General features: G+C 43.1%; 1 protein-coding gene across 2 annotated transcripts; it reads left to right on the forward strand.

The window, feature by feature from the left end:
- Positions 1-282: 282 nt before the first annotated feature.
- LOC124014528 (splicing factor 3B subunit 2-like) lies at positions 283-19,671 on the forward strand. 2 transcript variants are annotated; one of them, XM_046329631.1, is made up of 22 exons: positions 283-473; positions 1,695-1,741; positions 1,843-1,926; positions 2,177-2,404; positions 2,607-2,669; positions 3,036-3,159; positions 10,460-10,581; positions 10,841-10,949; positions 11,214-11,314; positions 11,588-11,788; positions 12,045-12,161; positions 12,438-12,518; positions 14,199-14,426; positions 15,211-15,360; positions 16,601-16,690; positions 16,896-17,003; positions 17,153-17,260; positions 17,461-17,603; positions 17,800-17,901; positions 18,023-18,122; positions 18,427-18,618; positions 19,144-19,671. In XM_046329631.1, the coding sequence occupies exons 1-22, from the start codon at positions 344-346 to the stop codon at positions 19,213-19,215; spliced, it is 2,700 nt and encodes an 899-aa protein (XP_046185587.1). In that variant the 5' UTR covers positions 283-343; the 3' UTR covers positions 19,216-19,671. The 2 variants fall into 2 exon arrangements, with proteins under 2 accessions (XP_046185587.1, XP_046185588.1); XM_046329632.1 differs by having other exon boundaries at positions 296-473; positions 1,843-1,902.
- Positions 19,672-20,735: the final 1,064 nt, after the last annotated feature.

The following is a 20,735-nucleotide window of genomic DNA, read 5'->3' on the forward strand; positions in this document are numbered from 1 at the left end:
GACCATACAGCGCCCTGTATGGAGCTCAATTTGGCCTCTGGAGGCTCCACAATTGTGTCACACCATCCATACAGCGCTTCTAACCACATTTCTTGGATCAAGCATACATTGCCTCTTACTTCACATTGGCATGTCATTTTGGCAATGAATCAGGATCGTGTTTTTCTTAATTAAATACTGCGACCTAGTGGTTGTAATTTGGAAACCCATGGATAATATTATTCCTCCTACCACAAACTACATTACCCAGAAATCTCCAACTGCTTTTTCCGGTTTGCAAGATTTGTCAGGTTTTCGTGTCTTGTTGTTTCTGTAGAGTTTCATTGCTCTGTTGAATTTCAACATGGCTTCCGACGGACCGCCGGGGACTGAACCCATGCCTTCTGACTTGGGGAGCTCTGTAGCGGCCCTGAATACATGGAGCAATCCGGAGCTTCAAGCCAAGCTTGGCGAGCTAGGCGCACCTAACATGGGTATGATTAGAAGCAAGCTTTGAATTGAATGAATTGTGTGTAGCAGTAGCTAGCCGCTAACATGCTATCCATACATATGTACATCCGCGGCAAAGTTAGCTAGCAGGCCCTCGTGAAAGTAATGGAGAGTGCAAACTGACGGTATCATAACTCGCTCGCTATCTACACAAACAATACATATTAGCTACAAGTTCATGTTCAACACTTCTACGCATAGTATTTTGCTTAACGTTAGTGAGTCATCATGGTTGATAGCTAACAGCTAATCTTAACTTGCTGTTTTGGTTGGGTGTTTGATTGATAAAAGGCACATTTAACGCCAATTTATGCTTGATTCGAAAATATGGTCGGAGGCGCCGTAAGGATAATGTGACGCAATAGCGATGCCCCAGAGGCATGCAGAGCCCAAAAATGAGCTCAGCATTGCCATGCCCCTCAAATTTTGTAACAATGTGGAGGGCTCAATATAGGTCCGGCATTGACATGATTGGTTGAGGGTAGGTGAGGGCGGGAGGTCCTGTATAAACACAAACTCACTTCCTTGACAACTTTCTTCACACTAGCTCTGCGCCGCTCAGCGAAGTGCAAGAAGTATGAATTCCCTGACTTCTGCAGAGGCTGTATCACTGTAAATGCTGCACGGCCAATGCAAATATCGGGTTGACCATGCAGCAGCGCAGAGCTGTTGTCAAAGTTTGTGTTGATACAAAACCTACCGTCAATGCCGAGCTATATTGAGGCCGCCGCATTTGTACAAAATTTGAGGCGAACAGTGACGCGGTACCAAGCTCAAGTTGGCCTCCTGAGGCTCCGCATTTTGCACCTCCGACCACAGCCGCGGGAAGTAGTGCTGATGAGGTACAGCAGCCCCTGAAAAAACTGAATTAAAAAAATATCAAACGGGTAGAAATATATTCTTATTGCACTGGGCCTTTAATAGTCCTGTATTATAGGACCTATATAGCCATCTGCAGCACGGGGGAAAACGTCCCCCCTCCAAGAAAACAAATTGCTGCACCCCCAAACCTTCCAACCACATTTTCAGATCAAGGATAAATGATCTATTATCAAGTCACGCATGCACAGATGCTTTCCTCGAAGTGGCTGATTTAACTACACAGCAATATAAATGAACCTTTCATTTCATCCATTTGTAATGAAATCATTGTTGTCCCAGCTGTATTGTTCATTGTTTACAGTTGTCTTTTCCTCCTTCCTTAGGCCCCAGAGAGGAGATGCTGGACAGGCTCAAGGGATACATGATGCAGGTCGGTGTGTGCTAGTGAGGAGGAGAGTGGAAGAGTGTATTGCATCTTATGCGTTTATCTGATCCATTTATCTTTGTGTGCGTCTGTGTTTTCCCACTCAGACTGGAATGATGCTCAGCAAGCCCAACCAAGGGGGTGATGACAAACCTATGACCACGCAGGTCAGCACCAACCGACCCTATAAGGTTATTAGACAGTCCAATCTAATTCCTCTCATTCTTACATTTACTGTGATTGTTTAGCCATACACTCTGCAGCATGTGATCAATCTGTCATGAACAGGACCAGGAGTTTTACCTTTACCATGTGATCTGACCAGTAAAGAATAAGGGGAGTTTTCCTGGTTAGGGCACATGGTGCCGGAATAACGACTTACCCAAATCAAAAACAACCTTACCAACAATCACCCTTCCCTCCTCTATATTTGTCCCCCAGATGCCAGGCATCCCCCCCATGCCCCCAATGCCAATGCCGCCCATGCCACCTGGTATGGGTATGCTCCAGGCGATGAGCATGATGGCGGGTGGACCCCCTCCACCAGGGATGCATATGGGCATGGAGCCTCCAGGCATGCCCCCTGGCCTCTCCCAGGAGGACCAGCTGAAGATGGTGCAGCAGAGGGCTGCCATGATGATGCAGCATGAGGAGAGGGCCAAGCAGCAGGTAAGACTAAACCACCGGAGAGGGTTTTTTATCCAGGCCCCTGAGTTTTACCTGACTAGGAAATACTCTAGGCCCTAGTTGTAAGGTAGTCTGTCTTCTCTTGCATGGGATGGAAGCAGTGGCTGTAGATGGGTTCTGGTATTGATCAGTTGGTGATGAATAGTTTCAAAAGTTTACCTTTTGTGTGTGTGTGTGTGTTCAGGGGGATTCCCGTGCTATGGAAGAGCACATGAAGGAGCAGGAGCTTCTGGAGCAGCAGAAGAGGGTGAGGGCTGGAGGCTGTTCATGTCTTTCTCCCATCTAAATTATTTTGTTGTTATTGATCAGTAGTTGTGTCACAACCAATCACATTGTAGTGGTACCGTCCCTTGCTTGAAATATATCAATCTTCTAATTCTCGCTCTTCCCTACCTCTCTTCCCTTCATCCATCTCTCCCCTCCCTTCTCTCTCTCCCCTCCCTTCTCTCTCTTCCTTCTCTGCTCTCTTCCTTCTCTGCTCTCTTCCTTCCCTGCTCTCTTCCTTCCCTGCTCTCTTCCTTCCCTGCTCTCTTCCTTCCCTGCTCTCTTCTTTCCCTACTCTCTTCCTTCCCTGCTCTCTTCCTTCCCTCCTCATCTCTCCTCCCTCTGTCAGGCGGCAGTGATGATGGAGCATGAGAGGCAGCAAGAGCTCGCTAAGATGCAACATGGAGGACCAGGGCCCAGGATGTCTGACCCGGGGCCACGACCCCCTGGCATGATGCCCCCCATGATGAGAGGTCAGTAGTGCACACCGCTAGAGAACGACTCTTAATTGGTCGGGCCGATATTAACCCTTAGTTACCGGCAATCGGCCCTTGAGTATCGGCTAAGCCGATATTCCCCTTTATAGCATGTTAACACACTTGCCTCTCATGTGAAACTCATGTAATCCGGCGCCACTGCTAACTAGTTAGCCTGTCCTCGAGGAACCTCTGGGCTGCTTGCTAGCTACCCACTCTAGACCTTTCATGCTGCATATACATTTTGCACACTTTAATAATGCCACACAGAATGTAGACATCTCTGCAGTGATAATTGATTAACTGTTAGGCAAGACAATGTCCATACAGGCTGCAGCCCATACAAAGCAACCAGGGCCTTACAAAGCAACCAGGGCCTTACAAAGCAACCAGGGCCTTACAAAGCAACCAGGGCCTTACAAAGCAACCAGGGTTTCCGGTATAATTTTTTTTTGTTGATTGCGATCTAATGCTTTTTATTCATTGGTGGTGTGCTCCAACTTCAAAGTCAAATATACTTTAGGTTAATAAATCCTCAACACATCCCGCCCTTGTGTCATGTATGGTATATGGATTGAGAGAGGAGAGTAATTATGTGTAGGCTTATCATATGAAATTGGTGCATTTCATTTGAGCTTATTCAGTAGCTCTTGGAAACGAAACATCGTTGCCAACTATTCACATCGGAGAGTTGCAATCATTAGTCAGCCGACGGCATATAATAGTTGTTTATCAATAAGCCACGTGTATCACACATGAAGAGTCACGACCCCACAATAGTTCAAATTATAACATAACATTTATTTAACATCCAGTAGAAGTGTAAAAAGAGATAATTTTGGTTATGGTAACCAGTGCTTTCATAAATGCATGGCGTGGGCCTTGTTTTTAAAAATTAATTTTAACTTTATTTAACCAGGCAAGTCAGTTAAGAACACATTCTTATTATTATTGCCCCTGAACTGCCTGTTCAGGGGCAAAACGACAGATTTGTACCTTGTCAGCTCGGGGGTTTGAACTCGCAACCTTCCGGTTACTAGTCCAACACTCTAACCACTAGGCTACGCTGCCGCCCCAGGACCATTGTAAAATAAGCTTTCTCTCCATGAGCCAGCCTTACCGAATGTTGTTTATTTACATATATCGAATTTGATTGTCCAATATCAGGTTGTTTAATTTCTTCAATTTATGGCCTCCTAGAGTGGCCTCTTTAGCATCGGGAGTGGGGCGGGCTAGCCCTGGTCTTCATAGACTGTTGTGTTATTTATTAGGCCTAATTAAAATGTTCAGGCCTAGATTGTATTGTAAAACAGCTGTGTTTTGTTATTTATTAATAAAAGATATTCATAAAAATAGTCTATAGGACAGGTCGTTCGCAAGTTATATTATACACATTATATTTTGAAGTTTTATTACTGTGTAGGCGGCTTGTTCTTCTAGGCGTAATGTTTAAAAAAATATATATATATTTATTTTTTTATTTTTATTTTATTTCACCTTTATTTAACCAGGTAGGCAAGTTGAGAACAAGTTCTCATTTACAATTGCGACCTGGCCAAGATAAAGCAAAGCAGTTTGACACATACAACGACACAGAGTTACACATGGAGTAAAACAAACATACAGTCAATAATACAGTATAAACAAGTCTATATACAATGTGAGCAAATTAGGTGAGAAGGGAGGTAAAGGCAAAAAAGGCCATGGTGGCAAAGTAAATACAATATAGCAAGTAAAACACTGGAATGGTAGTTTTGCAATGGAAGAATGTGCAAAGTAGAAATAAAAATAATGGGGTGCAAAGGAGCAAAATAAATAAATGAATTAAATACAGTTGGGAAAGAGGTAGTTGTTTGTATATTCATTTATGATTTATAACAGGGAGGAATACGCAATGGGCAATGTTTTGCTTTTTGGGTGGACACCCTAATTGCGTTAGTGTTTAGGTCAATTACAATCTTTCCGGTCACACAGTCCGGCGAAATTTTTTTGACGAAAACCCTGAAAGCAACATACCAGTAGCTAGCTAGATAAACAACATTCAGCATAGAGCTAACTTTTGCTAGCTAATCAAATCAAATTGTATTAGTCACGTGCCGAATACAACAGGTGTAGGTAGACCTTAGTGAAATTCTTACTTACAAGCCCCTAACCAACAGTGCAGTTTCAACAAAAAAATATGGCTAAGAATAAGAGATAAAAGTAACAAGTAATTAAAGAGCAGCATTAAAAAATAACAATATATACAGGGGGGTGCTGGTGCAGAGTCAATGTGCGGGGGCACCGGTCGGTTGAGGTAGGTAGAGTACATGTAGGTAGAGTTATTAACCTCTTGCTCCTACCCGACACGCAGGCGTCCCATCAAGACATCTGGAAATGCAAATGTGCTACGCTAAATGCTAATAGCACTCGTTAAGACTCAAACGTTCATTAAAATACACATGCAGGGTACTGAATTAAAGCTACACTCGTTGTGAATCCAGGCAACAAGTCAGATTTTTAAAATGTTTTTCGGCGAAAGCATGAGAAGCTATTATCTGATAGCATGTAACACCCCAAAAGACACGCAGGGGACGTAAACAAAATAATTAGCATAGTCAGCGCTACACAAAATGCACAAATAAAATATAAAACATTACCTTTGACCATCTTCTTTGTTGGCACTCTTAGATGTCCCATAAACATCACTATTGGGTCTTTTTTCCGATTAAAGCGGTACATATATAGCCTAGATATCGATCTATGAAGACTGTGATCAAGGAAAAAAATAGTTTTATAACGTAACGTCATTTTTTAAAATTAAAAGTCGACGAAAAACTTTCACAAAACACTTCGAAATACTTTTGTAATGCAACTTTAGGTATTAGTAAACGTTAATAAGCGATCAAATTGATCACGAGGCGATGTATATTCTATAGCTGTACGTCTAGAAATAATGTCCGGGTAAATCTCAACCAAAATATCCGGTCGGAGACCGGAAGAACTGCGCTACCTCATGTCTGTTTGACCAAGAAACAAATCGTAGGCAAATGACAAGACTGTTGACATCGTGTGGAAGCTGTAGGTATTGCAACCTCGGCCCCATTTAATGTGGTTCACGTTTAACAATGGGTTGAAGTGGCGCATGGATATATTTTCCCATTTTCAGTGATCAGATTTTCCTGCACTTTTCGATGAAACGCACGTTCTGTTATAGTCACAGCCGTGATTTAACCAGTTTTATAAACGTCTGAGTGTTTTCTATCCACACATACTAATCATATGCATATACTATATTCCTGGCATGAGTAGCAGGGCGCTGAAATGTTGCGCGGTTTTTAACAGAATGTTCAAAAAAGTAGGGGGTAGGAGTAACATGTTAAAGTGACTATGCATTGATGACAACAGAGAGTGGCAGTGGAGCGGAGGGGCAAATAGTTTGGGTAGCCATTTGACTAGATGTTCGGGAATCTTATGGCTTGGGGGTAGAAGCCTCTTGGGCCTAGACTTGGTGCTCTGGTACTGCTTGCCATGCGTTAGCAGAGAGAACAGTCTACGACTTGGGTGGCTGGAGCCTTTGACCATTTTTAGCGCCTTCCTCTGACACCGCCTGGTATAGAGGTCCTGGATGGCAGGAAGCTTGGCCCCAGTGATGTACTGGGCCGTTATCACTAACCTCTGTAGTGCCATGTGGTCGGAGGCCGAGCAGTTGCCATATCAGGCAGTGATGCAACCAGTCAGGATGCTCGCGATGGTGCAGCTGTAGAACCCTTTGAGGATCTAAGGACCCATGCCAAATCTTTTCAGTCTCCTGAGGGGGAATAGGTTTTGTCGTGCACGCTTTACGACTGTCTCTGTGTGCCCTGACCATGTTCGTTTGTTGGTGATGTGGACACCAAGGAACTTGAAGCTCTCCACCTGCTCCACTACAGCCCCGTCAATGAGAATGGGATGCTGGGTAACGTCAATTCACTACACTAACTTTATTTGTGATTGCTAATATGCAAACCCTAATGCAAGGTATGCTAACTTTAAAGCTGTGTTTGTGCTGAGCGATTAACCAAAATGTAAGTTATTGTTCAGTTTTAAAAAACTAATTGCGTCTTTGGTTCAATTATTTGAATTCCATTTAGTTCGTTTTTTTCTTCTTCTGTGAGCTCAATGCGCGCATTGCACAGTTCTCTAAAGATAAATTATATCCAGCCTGAACTGTGTGATGTAGTTGAGTTGTAGTTTCCAATAGGCCAATATTCGACATAGTCTAGCGCATAAAACATGGTAATTAACTACAATGATCATAATCCATTGCACATCTCTACTGAACAAAAATATAAATGCATCATTCAACAATTTCAGTGAATTTACAGTTGCAGTTCATATGAGGAAATCAGTCAATTGAAATAAATAAATAAATCAGGCCCAAATCTATGGATTTCACCTGACTGGGAATACAGATATGTATCACAGTGGGCCTCAGGATCTCGTCACGACATTTTTGTGCATTCATATTGCCGTCAATAAAATGCAATTGTGTTCGTTGTCCATAGCTTATGCCTGCCCATACCATAACCCCACCACCACCATAGGGCACTCTGTTCACAACATTCACATCAGAAGACCGCTGGCCCACATGATGCCATACAAGTGGTCTGCGGTTGTGAGGCCAGTTGCACGTATTGCAAAATTCTCTAAAACAACGTTGGTGGCGGCATATGGTAGAGAAATTAACATTAAATTCTCTGGCAACAGCTCTGGTGGACATTCCTGCAGTCAGCATGCGAATTGTACTCTCCCTCAACTTGCGACAACTGTGGCATTGTGTTTGTGTAACAAAACTTCACATTTTAGAGTGGCATTTAATGTCCCCGGCACAAGGTTATCATGCTGTTTAGTCATCTTCTTGATATACCACACCTGTCAGGTGGATGAATTATCTTGCCAAAGAAGAAATGCTCACTGACAGGGATGTCAAATGTCTGTTAACTTTTATGTCAGCTCATGAAACATGGGACCAACACTTTAAATATTGTTTATATTTTTGTTCAGTGTGCTTGACCGGTCTGTTTATTTTTCACGCCTGCTACAGAAGAGACAAGAATGCATGCTTGTGAAGGGATATAGAGAGCAGCTGTTGCTTTGCGAGGTATCTCTAACTGAAAATACAAAGTTATTGATAGTTGGTATTCAGCAGTCATAAAAGTGTGCCTTATTTACTTTGAAGAACTACAAAATAGTAATTTTGTCAGACCGCATAGGCAACAGCTGATGATGACTTGGAATTAAATAATATTAATCAATAAAACAAATGTAATATACACAACTGAAATATTTTATTAAAGTACATTTAATAAATTATTCAGTGGTGTTACAGCATTCAACCCAAATAATCTAATCCAAGATTATTTTGAGTAATTCAACAGAAACTGAACTGACCTCAAAAGGCACTAATTGTTCTGCACTACCAGAAATGTTGTTAATTCACTGAGTTAGCTAAATGACTTGTCTTTCTCTTGCTGAGCCGACCTGAACTGCCTGACTACATGCAGAGTATGTGAGCGGAGTTGAGCATCGGAAATCCCGTTCCTCGCTCACGGAGCGCTGCTTGCCGCTCTAGCGCTCCACATCCTTACGCGTTCAGCATTTAAACATTTAATTGTATTAAATCACCATAGTCTATAAATTGCGCATGTAGGCCGTGACTTAAAACTAAATAAAAATGAAAAAATGCTTTATTAGGCTCCTCATCTTAGTAATTAACCTTGATTTTGCACCTGTGTGCTTTTTCAGTTTATTTATGAAAAAATGTAGTGAACTCCATGACAGTGCCTTTTGAATTCACTTTTAGAAACACAAGTTTGGCCAGAGTCTGTGGCTTCAGGCTCATGTGACGGTGCCTGGAGAGTAGGCCAGTAGCGGAGAATACCCTCTCTGCGATTGCGGAGCCACGGGATGCTGAACACCCTTCGGCCCACTCTTGCCAGGCTGGGCGGGGAGGAGGAGTTTTTCTTTATGTAGGCGTAAAGTTTTTTTAATTTTTAGGAAAAATAACCCTATCAAAACAGAAGGCCTCTTGACAGAGGTAATATGTCAGGCTTATTGAGCCAAAACCAAGGATACCCTATTGTATAGATAATAGAACGAACATGAAGGAAACTTTTAAGAGATCAGATTTTTTTGTTTATGAATACTTGAATACAATGGCACACTTAGCTAGCTACCCATCTCGTTCCTTTCTGTTAGCATGTGCATGTAATACATCATCATGCTTTCGGGGTACGTGTCTTTTCAGATTCCACAGTGATTCGTTAGTGGACACTACATCACCGCTCTCCCGCTCTTGCTCTTGGTCCTCATCTTTGTGAGTCACCTTGATTTTGCACCTGTGTTTTTTTTTCAGTTTCTTTATGAAAATATTTAACGAACTCCGTGACTGTAGCTAATGCAAAAGGGGCTATAGCAGCACACAAGTAGACTACAAATGCATGTCCTGATCTCGTGAAATAAGTGGAACTGGAGCGAAATTGGAGGGGCCGAGACAGCCGCTGCCTAATCCTTTGGGAAACTGGCTCTGCGCTTCAGTCAAATTCGGCAAGCTCCTCTCTAGGCTCTGCTCTGCTCACATACTTTGGTTACACGACACAAGAGTGTTGTCATGTCTCTTAAAGAGACAACACATATTTTTGAAAATATATTTTTTTAAAGACAAAGGGCTACTTCTGTAAAAAAAAAAAATGTCTCTATCAGTAGGCCTAACGTGGTCTCAAATGAAAGGGCAACAGATTGTCTTCTGTTGCCCCATAGACTACTGAAAAAGGCCCAAAAGAGTCAATAAATCAATCCATGAAGACCTCTTAAATATGAAATCGCCTGTATTGTGACTAGGCCTATACAATCTTGCTTCACCCAGTTTATCAATAAATGTACCATTATGTTAAGTAGTTATAGTGTTAAGAACAAAGTCAAATTGATTGTATGGTTGTATAAACGATTTGTTGAAGCCATATATGGCTTTCTATGGGAATATTTATTCAAATGTTAATTAAATTATTGAAATGTTCAAATGATTAAAATGTTCACATTTTCAAGGTATTATCGCCATAAAATATTGGCCATTTTTAAATTTTTCTCCATATCGGCCCTTCAAAACCCATATCGGTCGTTCTCCACAGAAAATGACAACGAGCGTTTCTTATTGGACATTTCCAGATAGTCCCTCCCTGTTTCTGTCCATTTTCGTCTGTTTCGTGCTTACATAACACGGCGGCGGTACATCGACATGGTTGGTGTAAATCAAAATGTGGGTCTTGTTGTGTTGTAGGTATCAACCCACCCCCTCCTGGTATAAATACTGGTGGAATGAACCCACCCCCTCCTGGTATGTCCATGATGCATACCCAGAGACAGAGAGTTCCCCCACCGCCAGGGGAGGATGCCAGAGAGGTACGACCCAACGTCAAGCTAATAGACATTGTCCTTGTAAATATTGTTTGTCGTGGTCTACTTTGCTTTTAAACACAAGGGACAAATACCCATGTAAATTGAACTGGATGATTGTTTTCATTTAGTGAGTTATCTCAGGTAAGAATTCAGCTGCTATAGAAGTCTGCTCGGTTTAAGATTTAGAAGAAATGTATATGCGATATGTTTAGTATCAGGAGACACCTGACCTAAGAAAATCTAGTGTGCGTGTGTTTAACAGGTGTGGCAGGGAGAGGAGGTGGGCATTGGCCCTAAGATCCCTCAGGCCCTGGAGAAGATTCTCCAACTAAAGGAGATCAGACAGGAGCAGCTAAGCACCGCTCCCACAGGTCAGAACACACTGGAGTGGGATTATGCATAAATCCTTAACAAATGACAAAATCATGACTTAAGCAAATAAAGTAAGCTAACTCTATTTATAACATATATTTATTGAATGTTTCTTTCAGTAAGTTAACATCAACCAAACCTCTAACCCTGATGGTATCTTTTTATTCTAAGTACTGCAGTCCTAGTTCTTGTTATCTGGGTTCAGAGCCTTGTAGGAGCTTGAACTGGTCAGTGAATGTTCTGTGTTTTCTATCCTTTTCCAGAAGAAGAGGAGGAGGAGAGCCAGGAGATGGAGATGAACAACTCCTCCGCCCCCGTCTTGTCTGAGACGGAAGAGGATGACAGTTCTCTCTCCAAGAAAGATGTGAGTATTGTTCTCATTCACAACTTCTCTCCTGCTGTCTGTGGGTGAATCTCAATTGTATTTTCTTGATTCCTTGCCTCCTTTTCAAAAGGCAACAGAGGGGAAGAACCTTGGCGCTTCTCCAATGCGAATTCAGAATGATGCGATTCAGCAGGGAATTTAGCTCACAACCTTAGAATTTTACGGCGGACACTCTAACCACAAGGCCACTGAGTTGGTGTGCGGATTAAGAAATGGTGCTATTTCCTGACATTATCTCTCTTCCCTTCTCAGAAAAACCGCAAGCGCAGGAACCGCAAGAAGAAGAACAAGAAAAGGCGTGTGCAGGAGAAGAGGGAGCAGGCGGTGGAGAAGAAGGAGGAGGATGGAGGGAAGGAGAAAGAGCATGAGGTGGAAATCGAGTACGTCACTGAGGAACCGGAGATCTACGATCCTAACTTCATCTTCTTCAAGAGGATCTTTGAGGCCTTCAAGGTGAGAGCCTGCTCCGTTTTGATCATTTGTTTATTCATAACGAATGAACAAATGATCAGTCGAAACATCCTACACATTTGTCCGCAATCTTCTTGGCCTTATTATTTACCATTTTGATGACCACTTATGAAATACAATATACTGTTGTGCAATTTGGATATTGGTTTTCTGTTTGAGTGTTCAGTAAATTGCTTCACTTAACCGGCTTTGTCTCCGTCCCTCTCGCTGTTTTTTTGTTTTGTTTTTCATCCCTCAGCTGACTGACGATGTGAAGAAAGAGAAAGAGAAGGAGCCGGAGAAAAAGGAGGCTCCTACCATGTTGAAGAAGAAGGGGTTCGAGGAGGAGACAAAAGACAGCGATGACAGTGATGACGTTAGTATTCATCTATCCTATGGTTTCTTCATTCCTTGGCTTGGATGAAGAAGACAAAATCTCAAGCAGGACTGTTCAGTGTCTCAATTATCTAGGCTACTGCCCTAAGTAGTGCACTTTCAGGGAGAAAGTTAGAGGATTGGGACATGGGGGATAGTGTCTTCCTGTTCAGGTTGTCAATTACTCCTTTGGAACTGTTGACCATTGAAGTCCTCCTTGCTCCTCTTTCTCCATCTCTCGCTCTCGCTCTCTCTCTGTGTGTGTGTGTGTATACAGGAGATCAGAACAGATGTTCCCAAGCTGTCTAAGAAGAAGCTGAGAAGGATGAACAGACTGACTGTGGCTGAACTCAAACAGGTAAACCACTTTCTTATAACATAGTGGTTATAAGATCTAGCTGGTACCAGTCAAAGGTTTGGACACCCCTACTCATTCAAGGGTTTTTCTTTATTTGTATTTTTCTACATTGTAGAATAATAGTGAAGATATCAAAAACTATGAAATAACACATGGAATCATGTAGTAACCAAAAAAGTGTTAAACAAATCAAAATATATTTTATATTTGAGATTCTTCAAAGTAGCCAGCCTTTGCCTTGATGACAGCTTTCCACACTCTTGGCATTCTCTCAACCAGCTTCATGAGGTAGTCACCTGGAATGCATTTTAATTAGCAGGTGTGCCTTGTTAAAAGTTAATTTGTGGATTTTCTTTCCTTCCTTCTTAATGCATTTGTGCCAATCAGTTGTGTTGTGACAAGGTAGGGTTGGTATACAGAAGATAGCCCTATTTGGTAAAATACCAAGTCCATATTATGGCAAGAACAGTGCAAATAAGCAAAGAGAAACGACAGTCCATCATTACATTACTCTAATGTACCTGTCCTGACAGGTGTGGCATATCAAGAAGATGATTAAACAGCATGATCATTACAAAGATGCACCTTGTGCTGGGACAATAACAGCACTCTAAAATGTGCAGTTTTGTCACACAACACAATGCCACAGCTATCACAAGATTTGAGGGAGCATGCAATTGGTATGCTGACTGCAGGAATGTCCACCAAAGCTGTTGTCAGATAATTTAATGTTCATTTCTCTACCATAAGCCGCCTCCAACATCGTTTTAGATAATTTGGCAGTACGTCCATCCGGCCTCACAACCGCAGACCATGCTTAACCACGCCAGCCCAGGACCTCCACATCCGGCTTCTTCACCTGCGGGATCATCTGACATGCTGACCACACCAAAAAAAAATACACATACATGTTATTCATTAATTTCAACCAAACCGCTCGCACACGTCAACAGGTATCTGCGTAGCCAGGCGCTAAAATAGTCCTGCCTCTCCCATCTTGTTATTGGTTTTTAGAAGCATATACCCACGTGGGTGATTGAAAGCTGAACTGAGGTCTACACTCCAGTCGGGGATTATAATGCACCTTAAAGTTGGGGTGGCAGGTAGCCTAGTGGTTAGAGCGTTGGACTAGTAACTGATCGAATCCTAGAGCTGACAAGGTTAAAATCTTTCTGCCCCTGAACAAGGCAGTTAACCCACTGTTCCTAGCCGTCATTGAAAATAAGAATTTGTTCTTAACTGACTTGCCTAGTTAAATAAAGGTACAATTAAAAAAATCAAATAAAAGTTGGTTGCCAACCGCCATATAAAGTCAGAAGATTACTAGAATCTTACTAGGTTTACCCTTTTCTCTGTGGATTGTTGGAGTAGAGGACCTTGTGTTAAATAACAACCCAATGTTTATATCCCAGGACAAATTAGCTACAACTGCAAGCTAGCTACTGCAAGCTAGCTAAATGGCATGAATGTTTAATGCGTTTCGACCTGTCCCCAAATTTATATAGTTGGTTCAGAGTTAGTTTTGATATTTTCACCTGCGTGTCCTGATCGTGAATGGACAAAATTAACAAGCGAACGATGGCGCATGCGAGTCCCAAGTCTAGTCAGCATGTGACCTCCCAACTTTATTACCTCTTTTTTTGCTCCCTTCTCTCCTGTCATCCCCCTCCCTCTCTCCAGTTGGTGGCGCGTCCCGACGTGGTGGAGATGCACGACGTGACGGCCCAGGAGCCCAAGCTGCTGGTACACCTGAAGGCAACCAGGAACACGGTCCCCGTCCCCCGACACTGGTGCTTCAAGAGGAAGTACCTCCAGGGCAAGAGGGGTATAGAGAAGCCCCCGTTTGAGCTGCCAGAGTTCATCAAGAGGACGGGCATCCAGGAGATGAGAGAGGCTCTGCAGGAGAAGGTGGGTGACTGGTTGGGGTTGAGTGGGTACAGGGGGCCACAAGCTGGTGGCAAGTGGGTCCATTTTGGGATGTACTCATGTTTGAATGCTTTTGAGGTTAACAAGGATCCATCATGACTAGATAAGTGTAAGAATGTGGTTGGGGCATTGCTTTTATCTGTGATTACTTCGGGGATCATCAACTAGATTTTTCATGAGCGGATGGTCAGGGGGCCAGAACATAATTACAAATTTGTTGACGGCAAGAAGCACAGATATAAAGGAATGCGAGTCTTATTCAGTACATTTAGTAATTAGTTGCTTTTCTAAAGTCTACCAACCTTGCCAGCAGGCATGCCAGCTAAGATAATTAGACAAGCTAGCTACTTTAACTTGATTGATAGCCTGAAATTGGCTTCTTGGTAGCTAATTGAGGTTGGGAGATGGGGAACCTGTCTGAAACCAACTTTATAAAATTGGCTAGTAGTATTACAGAAAAACAACAAGACAAATCTGATGGGGCGTGTGCCGCTTTTGATCACATACAGTATATCTCTCTATTATACTTTCGAACAGATTTCCAAAATTAAAATCAATTGGAGCTGATTTGCTAGTGTTTTTAAAGTCCCCCTCCCAAAAAGTAAAATAAACTCGAGGGGCCAAATAAAATCACCTGTGTGCCAAATTCGGCCCGCGGGCCTCCAGTTGGGGAACCCTAATGTATTTCTATTGTAGTAGGACACAATCTAATATGCATCTGTTTTATCCTGTGTAAACTCTTCAACACTATGTTCCCTGTTCACAGGAGGATGCCAAGACCATGAAGACCAAGATGAGGGAGAAGGTTCGTCCCAAGATGGGCAAGATCGACATTGACTACCAGAAGCTCCACGACGCCTTCTTCAAGTGGCAGATGAAGCCTAAACTCTCCATCCATGGAGACCTATACTACGAGGTAGATATACTACACCAAAAGTATGTGGACACCTGCTTGTCGAACAACTCATTCCAAAATCATGGGCATTAATATGGAGTTGGTCCCTCCTTTGCTGCTATAACAGCCTCCATTCTTTTGGGGTGGCTTTCTACTAGATGTTGGAACATTGCTGCGGGGACTTGCTTCCATTCGGCCACGAGCATTAGTGAGGTCGGGCACTGATGTTGGGCGATTAGGCCTGGCTCGCAGTCTGCGTACCAATTCATCCCAAAGGTGTTTGTCTAGAATGTCATTGTATGCTGTCACGTTAAGATTTCGCTTCACTGGAACTAGGGGTCTAGCCCAAACCATGAGAACAACCCCAGATCATTATTCCTCCTCCACCAAACTTTACAGTTGGCACTATGCATTGGGGCAGGTAGCATTCCCAAGTTTAAACAAATTTGATTAGTTTTACATGTATAGACAGGTTGGTTGTTTAGCAACAAATCCGATGTGTGCGCAACTATGGGGAAAAACACACGGTTGGCTTAGATTGTTGACAACATGTAAACTATATTCTATGATTATTGAAAACATAAATACATTTGCACAAAGAGCACTTCTTGTCTCAAATACATCATTACAGTTGTTGGTTAGCTAGCTAGCACATTTTTTCCATATTAGCATTGACATGAAATCAGTCAAAACACCTCAAAACAAGACATGGTATCAAGAACAAGATGAAATGAGCTTGTATTTATTTATTTAACCTTTATTTAACTAGGTAAGTCAGTTATGAACAAATTCTTATTTACAATGACGGCCTAGCTGAAACGAGTCCCTTACGATTCCCCAGCATAGCAGTTTCTTATCATTGTTGGTAGCCATCTGGCCATCCAGAATCATAACAAATCACGAACTTCTGCACCATTTGAAGCATGCGCATCGTTTTTTGTGTGTGACATTGTCAGCTAACCCATCTCTTTCAACTATCCGGATATCCCCCAAAAATATCATATTATTTTAAATAGTGAATTATATCAAATTCACTTCCCTAGCACATGAATGTTATAAACTTACCATTCTATTTATCAATATCACATACATTTAGGGAATTTATCGCGATATGGATTTTTGTCCATATGGCCCCAGCTCTCCTATGTGTTTGATTTTGGGTTTCCTTCAATAGTTCCTTGTTCTTGAATGAAATCCTGGTTGTCAGTGGACTGCTCTGGTAGGTTTCTGTTTCTCACACTGACCTTTCTCTCTCTTTCAGGGTAAAGAGTTTGAGACGAGGCTGAAGGAGAAGAAACCAGGCGATCTGTCAGATGAACTGCGTATCGCTCTGGGCATGCCGGTTGGACCGGTGAGTTAATCTTCATCCCCACCACCGCTACTTCATTTTATTGTTATCTCGCCACTAACTTTATTGTTGCTGGGCAGCTTTATAGTTGTGCTTTATTTGATTTGACGAAAATAAATTGTATTGATGATCGTCTTTTTGAGAGCAGAATGACACTGATACACAATGGTCTTGTCACTAAAATTGCTTCACCATCCCCTCTGTGCAGAACTCTCACAAGGTGCCCCCTCCCTGGCTGATCGCCATGCAGAGATACGGCCCCCCTCCCTCCTATCCCAACCTCAAGATCCCTGGACTCAACTCACCCATCCCAGAGGTAAGCCCGACTTTAACAGACACACTCTTTAACAATTTACCGACTTGTTACAAAAGTATTAACACTGTATTGAAATGTTGCAGTATCGTGAAGCTCATTACAGACGATTAACTCCCCCTCCTCCGCTCTCGCTCTCTCCCTCCTCTCAGAGCTGTTCGTTTGGTTACCACGCTGGTGGTTGGGGGAAGCCTCCTGTAGATGAGACAGGCAAGCCTCTGTACGGTGATGTGTTCGGGACTAACGCAGGAGACTTCCAGGTTAGATCCTCCTCATACACTGATGGATAACCTACAATCGAGCCTCATACCCCTAATATTTACCATACACCAAACTTCCCTACACTCTACCACATGTGCCTATATCATACAACCAGTCTGCTTTCAATCTATTGGTGTATTGACTGGTGCCCTAATGTGTGTGTGTGTGTGTGTGTGTCTTTCTCTCTCTCTCTGTGTAGGCTAAGGCTGAGGAGGAGGAGGTAGATCGTACGCCGTGGGGAGAGCTGGAGCCTTCAGATGAGGAGTCTTCAGAGGAAGAGGAGGAAGATGAGAGCGACGAGGAGAAACCAGACGAAACCGGCTTCTTCACACCGGCAGACAGGTAGACATTCACATGTTGTTTACTGGACGTTTGAAACACAAGTTGACATTGACTTGAAATGAACCAGTCTCTTTATACTGTTGGATCAATTGGCCTTTGATCGCACGGAATGACATTTGCATTTGGTTGACTTGAGTACCTTGATTAGTGTTCCAACTCCAGCCCTGTGTGTGTTTTGTATATGCCTCTCCCCCAGTGGTCTGATCACCCCAGGAGGCTTCTCGTCAGTGCCTGCTGGTATGGAGACTCCAGAGCTCATCGAGCTGAGGAAGAAGAAGATTGAGGAGGCCATGGACGGGTGAGTGTGTGGCCATACTTAAGCTGTGTGTGTATTCTCTATTGTGTGTGTTGTGCTACCTAGGCTGTGAGTGTGTGGGTTTGTATCTTCTGGTGATTTATTTCTGCTGAATGATGTGTAGGAATGAGACTCCTCAGCTGTTCACGGTGCTCCCAGAGAGGAGAACGGGCTCTGGAGGGGCAGCCATGATGGCATCCACACACATCTACGACGTATCGGGGGTAAGAACCACGTCTGCTTTCATGCCAGTTTTGATACATACTGTACACTAATGCATTGCATAGTCAACACATCTACATCCATGCTCAGGATCATACGCACACACACACTACAACTGCGCCTGAATCAGCACCCAATCTATAGTGAACTACTTTTGGCCAGGTCTCCAAACCATTTGGACGCAGTTGTACCACACACACACACACACACACACACACACACACACTAGGGAATTAGGGTGCCACTGCCATTTCAGATTGTCTTTTGTTTGAACCCCCTTCTCGCTCTCTCTTTATCCCTCTCCAGGCGATGGCTGGTCGTAAGGCGGGTGGAGGCCAGGAGTCCCAGGGGGTGGAGGTAGCCCTGGCCCCAGAAGAGTTGGAGCTGGACCCAATGGCCATGACCCAGAAGTACGAAGAGCATGTCAGGAACCAGGAGGCCCAGGTGGAGAAGGAGGACTTCAGCGACATGGTGGCCGAGCACGCCGCCAAACAGAAGGTGAGAGGTGGGAGCGACTGCAGGCTAGCGTACTGGAAATCTTTATTCTCGGTTTTCGAAATGTATTAGACCACTAGAGCCTTGCTGAGGTTAAGAGTGTTTGTATTACCAGTTTTCAGTTCAAAAGGAAGCAAAAACAAACACGAGATGGGAAGACTAGAGGGCCATTTTTATTATCTCTACTGGTATGAGTGATTTCAACACCTAAATCCCTATTACAACTTTCATAATAACTAATATTGCAAGGCCTTGCTTTAAAAAAAATGTTCTCTATGCTTGTGAATATGGCCATCCTCCTGTAATATCAGTATTTGAAAGGGGCGTGCACATGCACAGCTATCTCCCTCCTTCCTCTCTCCCTCTTATCAGCCCTGTAGAGATAATGAGAGAGAGACCTATGTCAACATGTTGTGCCGGGATAGGGGGTTAGTAGAAGGGGGGGGGGGGGAGTAGTCTTTTCACTGTTGTATGACAATATTGACAACTTGTTTTTTTCTCGCACTCTCATTTCTCTTTCTCCCACAGCAAAAGAAGAGGAAGGCCCAGCCCCAAGACACACGAAGTGGTGCCAAGAAATACAAAGAGTTCAAGTTTTAGACCAACAAAATCACACAGAGCGGAAATGGTAAGGGAAGAGAGGACAAAGTAGAACGAGACTGACAGGGCTCAGATTTTAAACCATGAGGAACCACTCTTTCATGACCACAAAACCATCAATTATCACGGTTGTTTTATTTTCCTTTAAATGATGATGTAAATAAGTGTCTGGCAGGATTGGGGTCATTTCAATTTCAATTCCAGTCAATTCATAACGTAAACCAAATTCCATTTCCCAATGTTCCTTATTGAGCGTTGAAGATAATTGGAATGAGATGTTCAGTGTAATTCCTGAATTGAAATGAAATTGACCCCAAGACTCGTGTCCGGTAGAACCACTGCCAGGTCTCCTCCTCCGTATGCAGCATTTGTATGACCCATCAATTCAATCCTGTGTGACTGTTATTTGTTCATGTAACTGCTTTTCTGTTTTTGTAAATAAACGACTCAAATCCATTCCATGGATCCATATGGTTAATATTTTCAGGGTTTATTGTTTCTTTCCTGGCCATGTGACCTGTCACCTGACCAGGAAAACTCCTGTCCCTAGTTAGTGATCGCCAATAACAAGTCGACACACGGTGCGGAAAAACTGGGCCCTACATTGCTGTAGTCCTTACTTTAGTGATCTACACCTTTAACATTCTGTCAACATGCCTATGGCTCTATGAAGTCAAACCTAGCATGAAAAACCATGAGCTGGCCTCATGCCTCGCCGATATACCCCCTGACCAAGTCCTAAGGCTCTCTAGAGCCATAGAGCTGACTGATGTACTAACAAGGTGTAGTTCTACACTCGTCCACCAGGGGCTGACAGAGGACCCAGTGTGACAGACACCTGACGTCCGGGGAAACTTACCCTCATACGAACCATCCTGATCTTTCGCCTAACAGAATGTAAGCTCACGAGATCAGGACGATGCTAGGAAACACTCACTGTGACCTAAATAACTGCAGTAGCCGCATGCTGACTCGATCACTAGTACACACACATATATATACACACACACACACAGTAACACAATGCCTGTGAGCCCCCCTCTGCACCACACTGTCTGGCAGGCTCTCTCCAATACCATTCCAGGATTTGTCAGCCAAGCGTATAGTAGCCTACTACAACCTCTCAGCCACATGCTCGAATAACTATTCCATGTATTTTTCTCATTAGCCTGCTTAAAAAAAGAGGTGACTGCTACATAACCATATGATATACACTATCTCTCAAATATGGTTAAAGATATTGTGTCAAACCCAGATGAGAAAGACCAAATAAGTATTTTCCTGTGTCTTAACGTCTTCATGAAAGGTCAAGTGGACTCGAGACATTGCCTATTGTTGTGGAGATGGCGTGACATCATTTGAACAGCATATGAAAGAATTCTCGCCCCACACTGGAGAAACCCTGGCATGAATCATCTGGCCGAAGACACCACATGGATGGGATCACACACACCGTGGGAGATTCAGAAACCGGTAAAGTCACTCACATTAATGAATGAATGTCATCCTAACTGCAAGTA

Source organism: Oncorhynchus gorbuscha, linkage group LG25 (genome assembly GCF_021184085.1).
Source record: "Oncorhynchus gorbuscha isolate QuinsamMale2020 ecotype Even-year linkage group LG25, OgorEven_v1.0, whole genome shotgun sequence".
NCBI lineage: Eukaryota > Metazoa > Chordata > Actinopteri > Salmoniformes > Salmonidae > Oncorhynchus > Oncorhynchus gorbuscha.

Excerpts from the sequence above, each read along its gene's own strand:
- LOC124014528 (XM_046329631.1), top strand. The coding sequence starts at position 344 with ATGGCTTCCGACGGACCGCCGGGGACTGAACCCATGCCTTCTGACTTG. Across the intron at positions 1,927-2,176 it reads GCACCAACCGACCCTATAAG|ATGCCAGGCATCCCCCCCAT; the intron begins GTTATTAGACAG and ends TTTGTCCCCCAG. Across the intron at positions 10,582-10,840 it reads CAGGGGAGGATGCCAGAGAG|GTGTGGCAGGGAGAGGAGGT; the intron begins GTACGACCCAAC and ends TGTGTTTAACAG.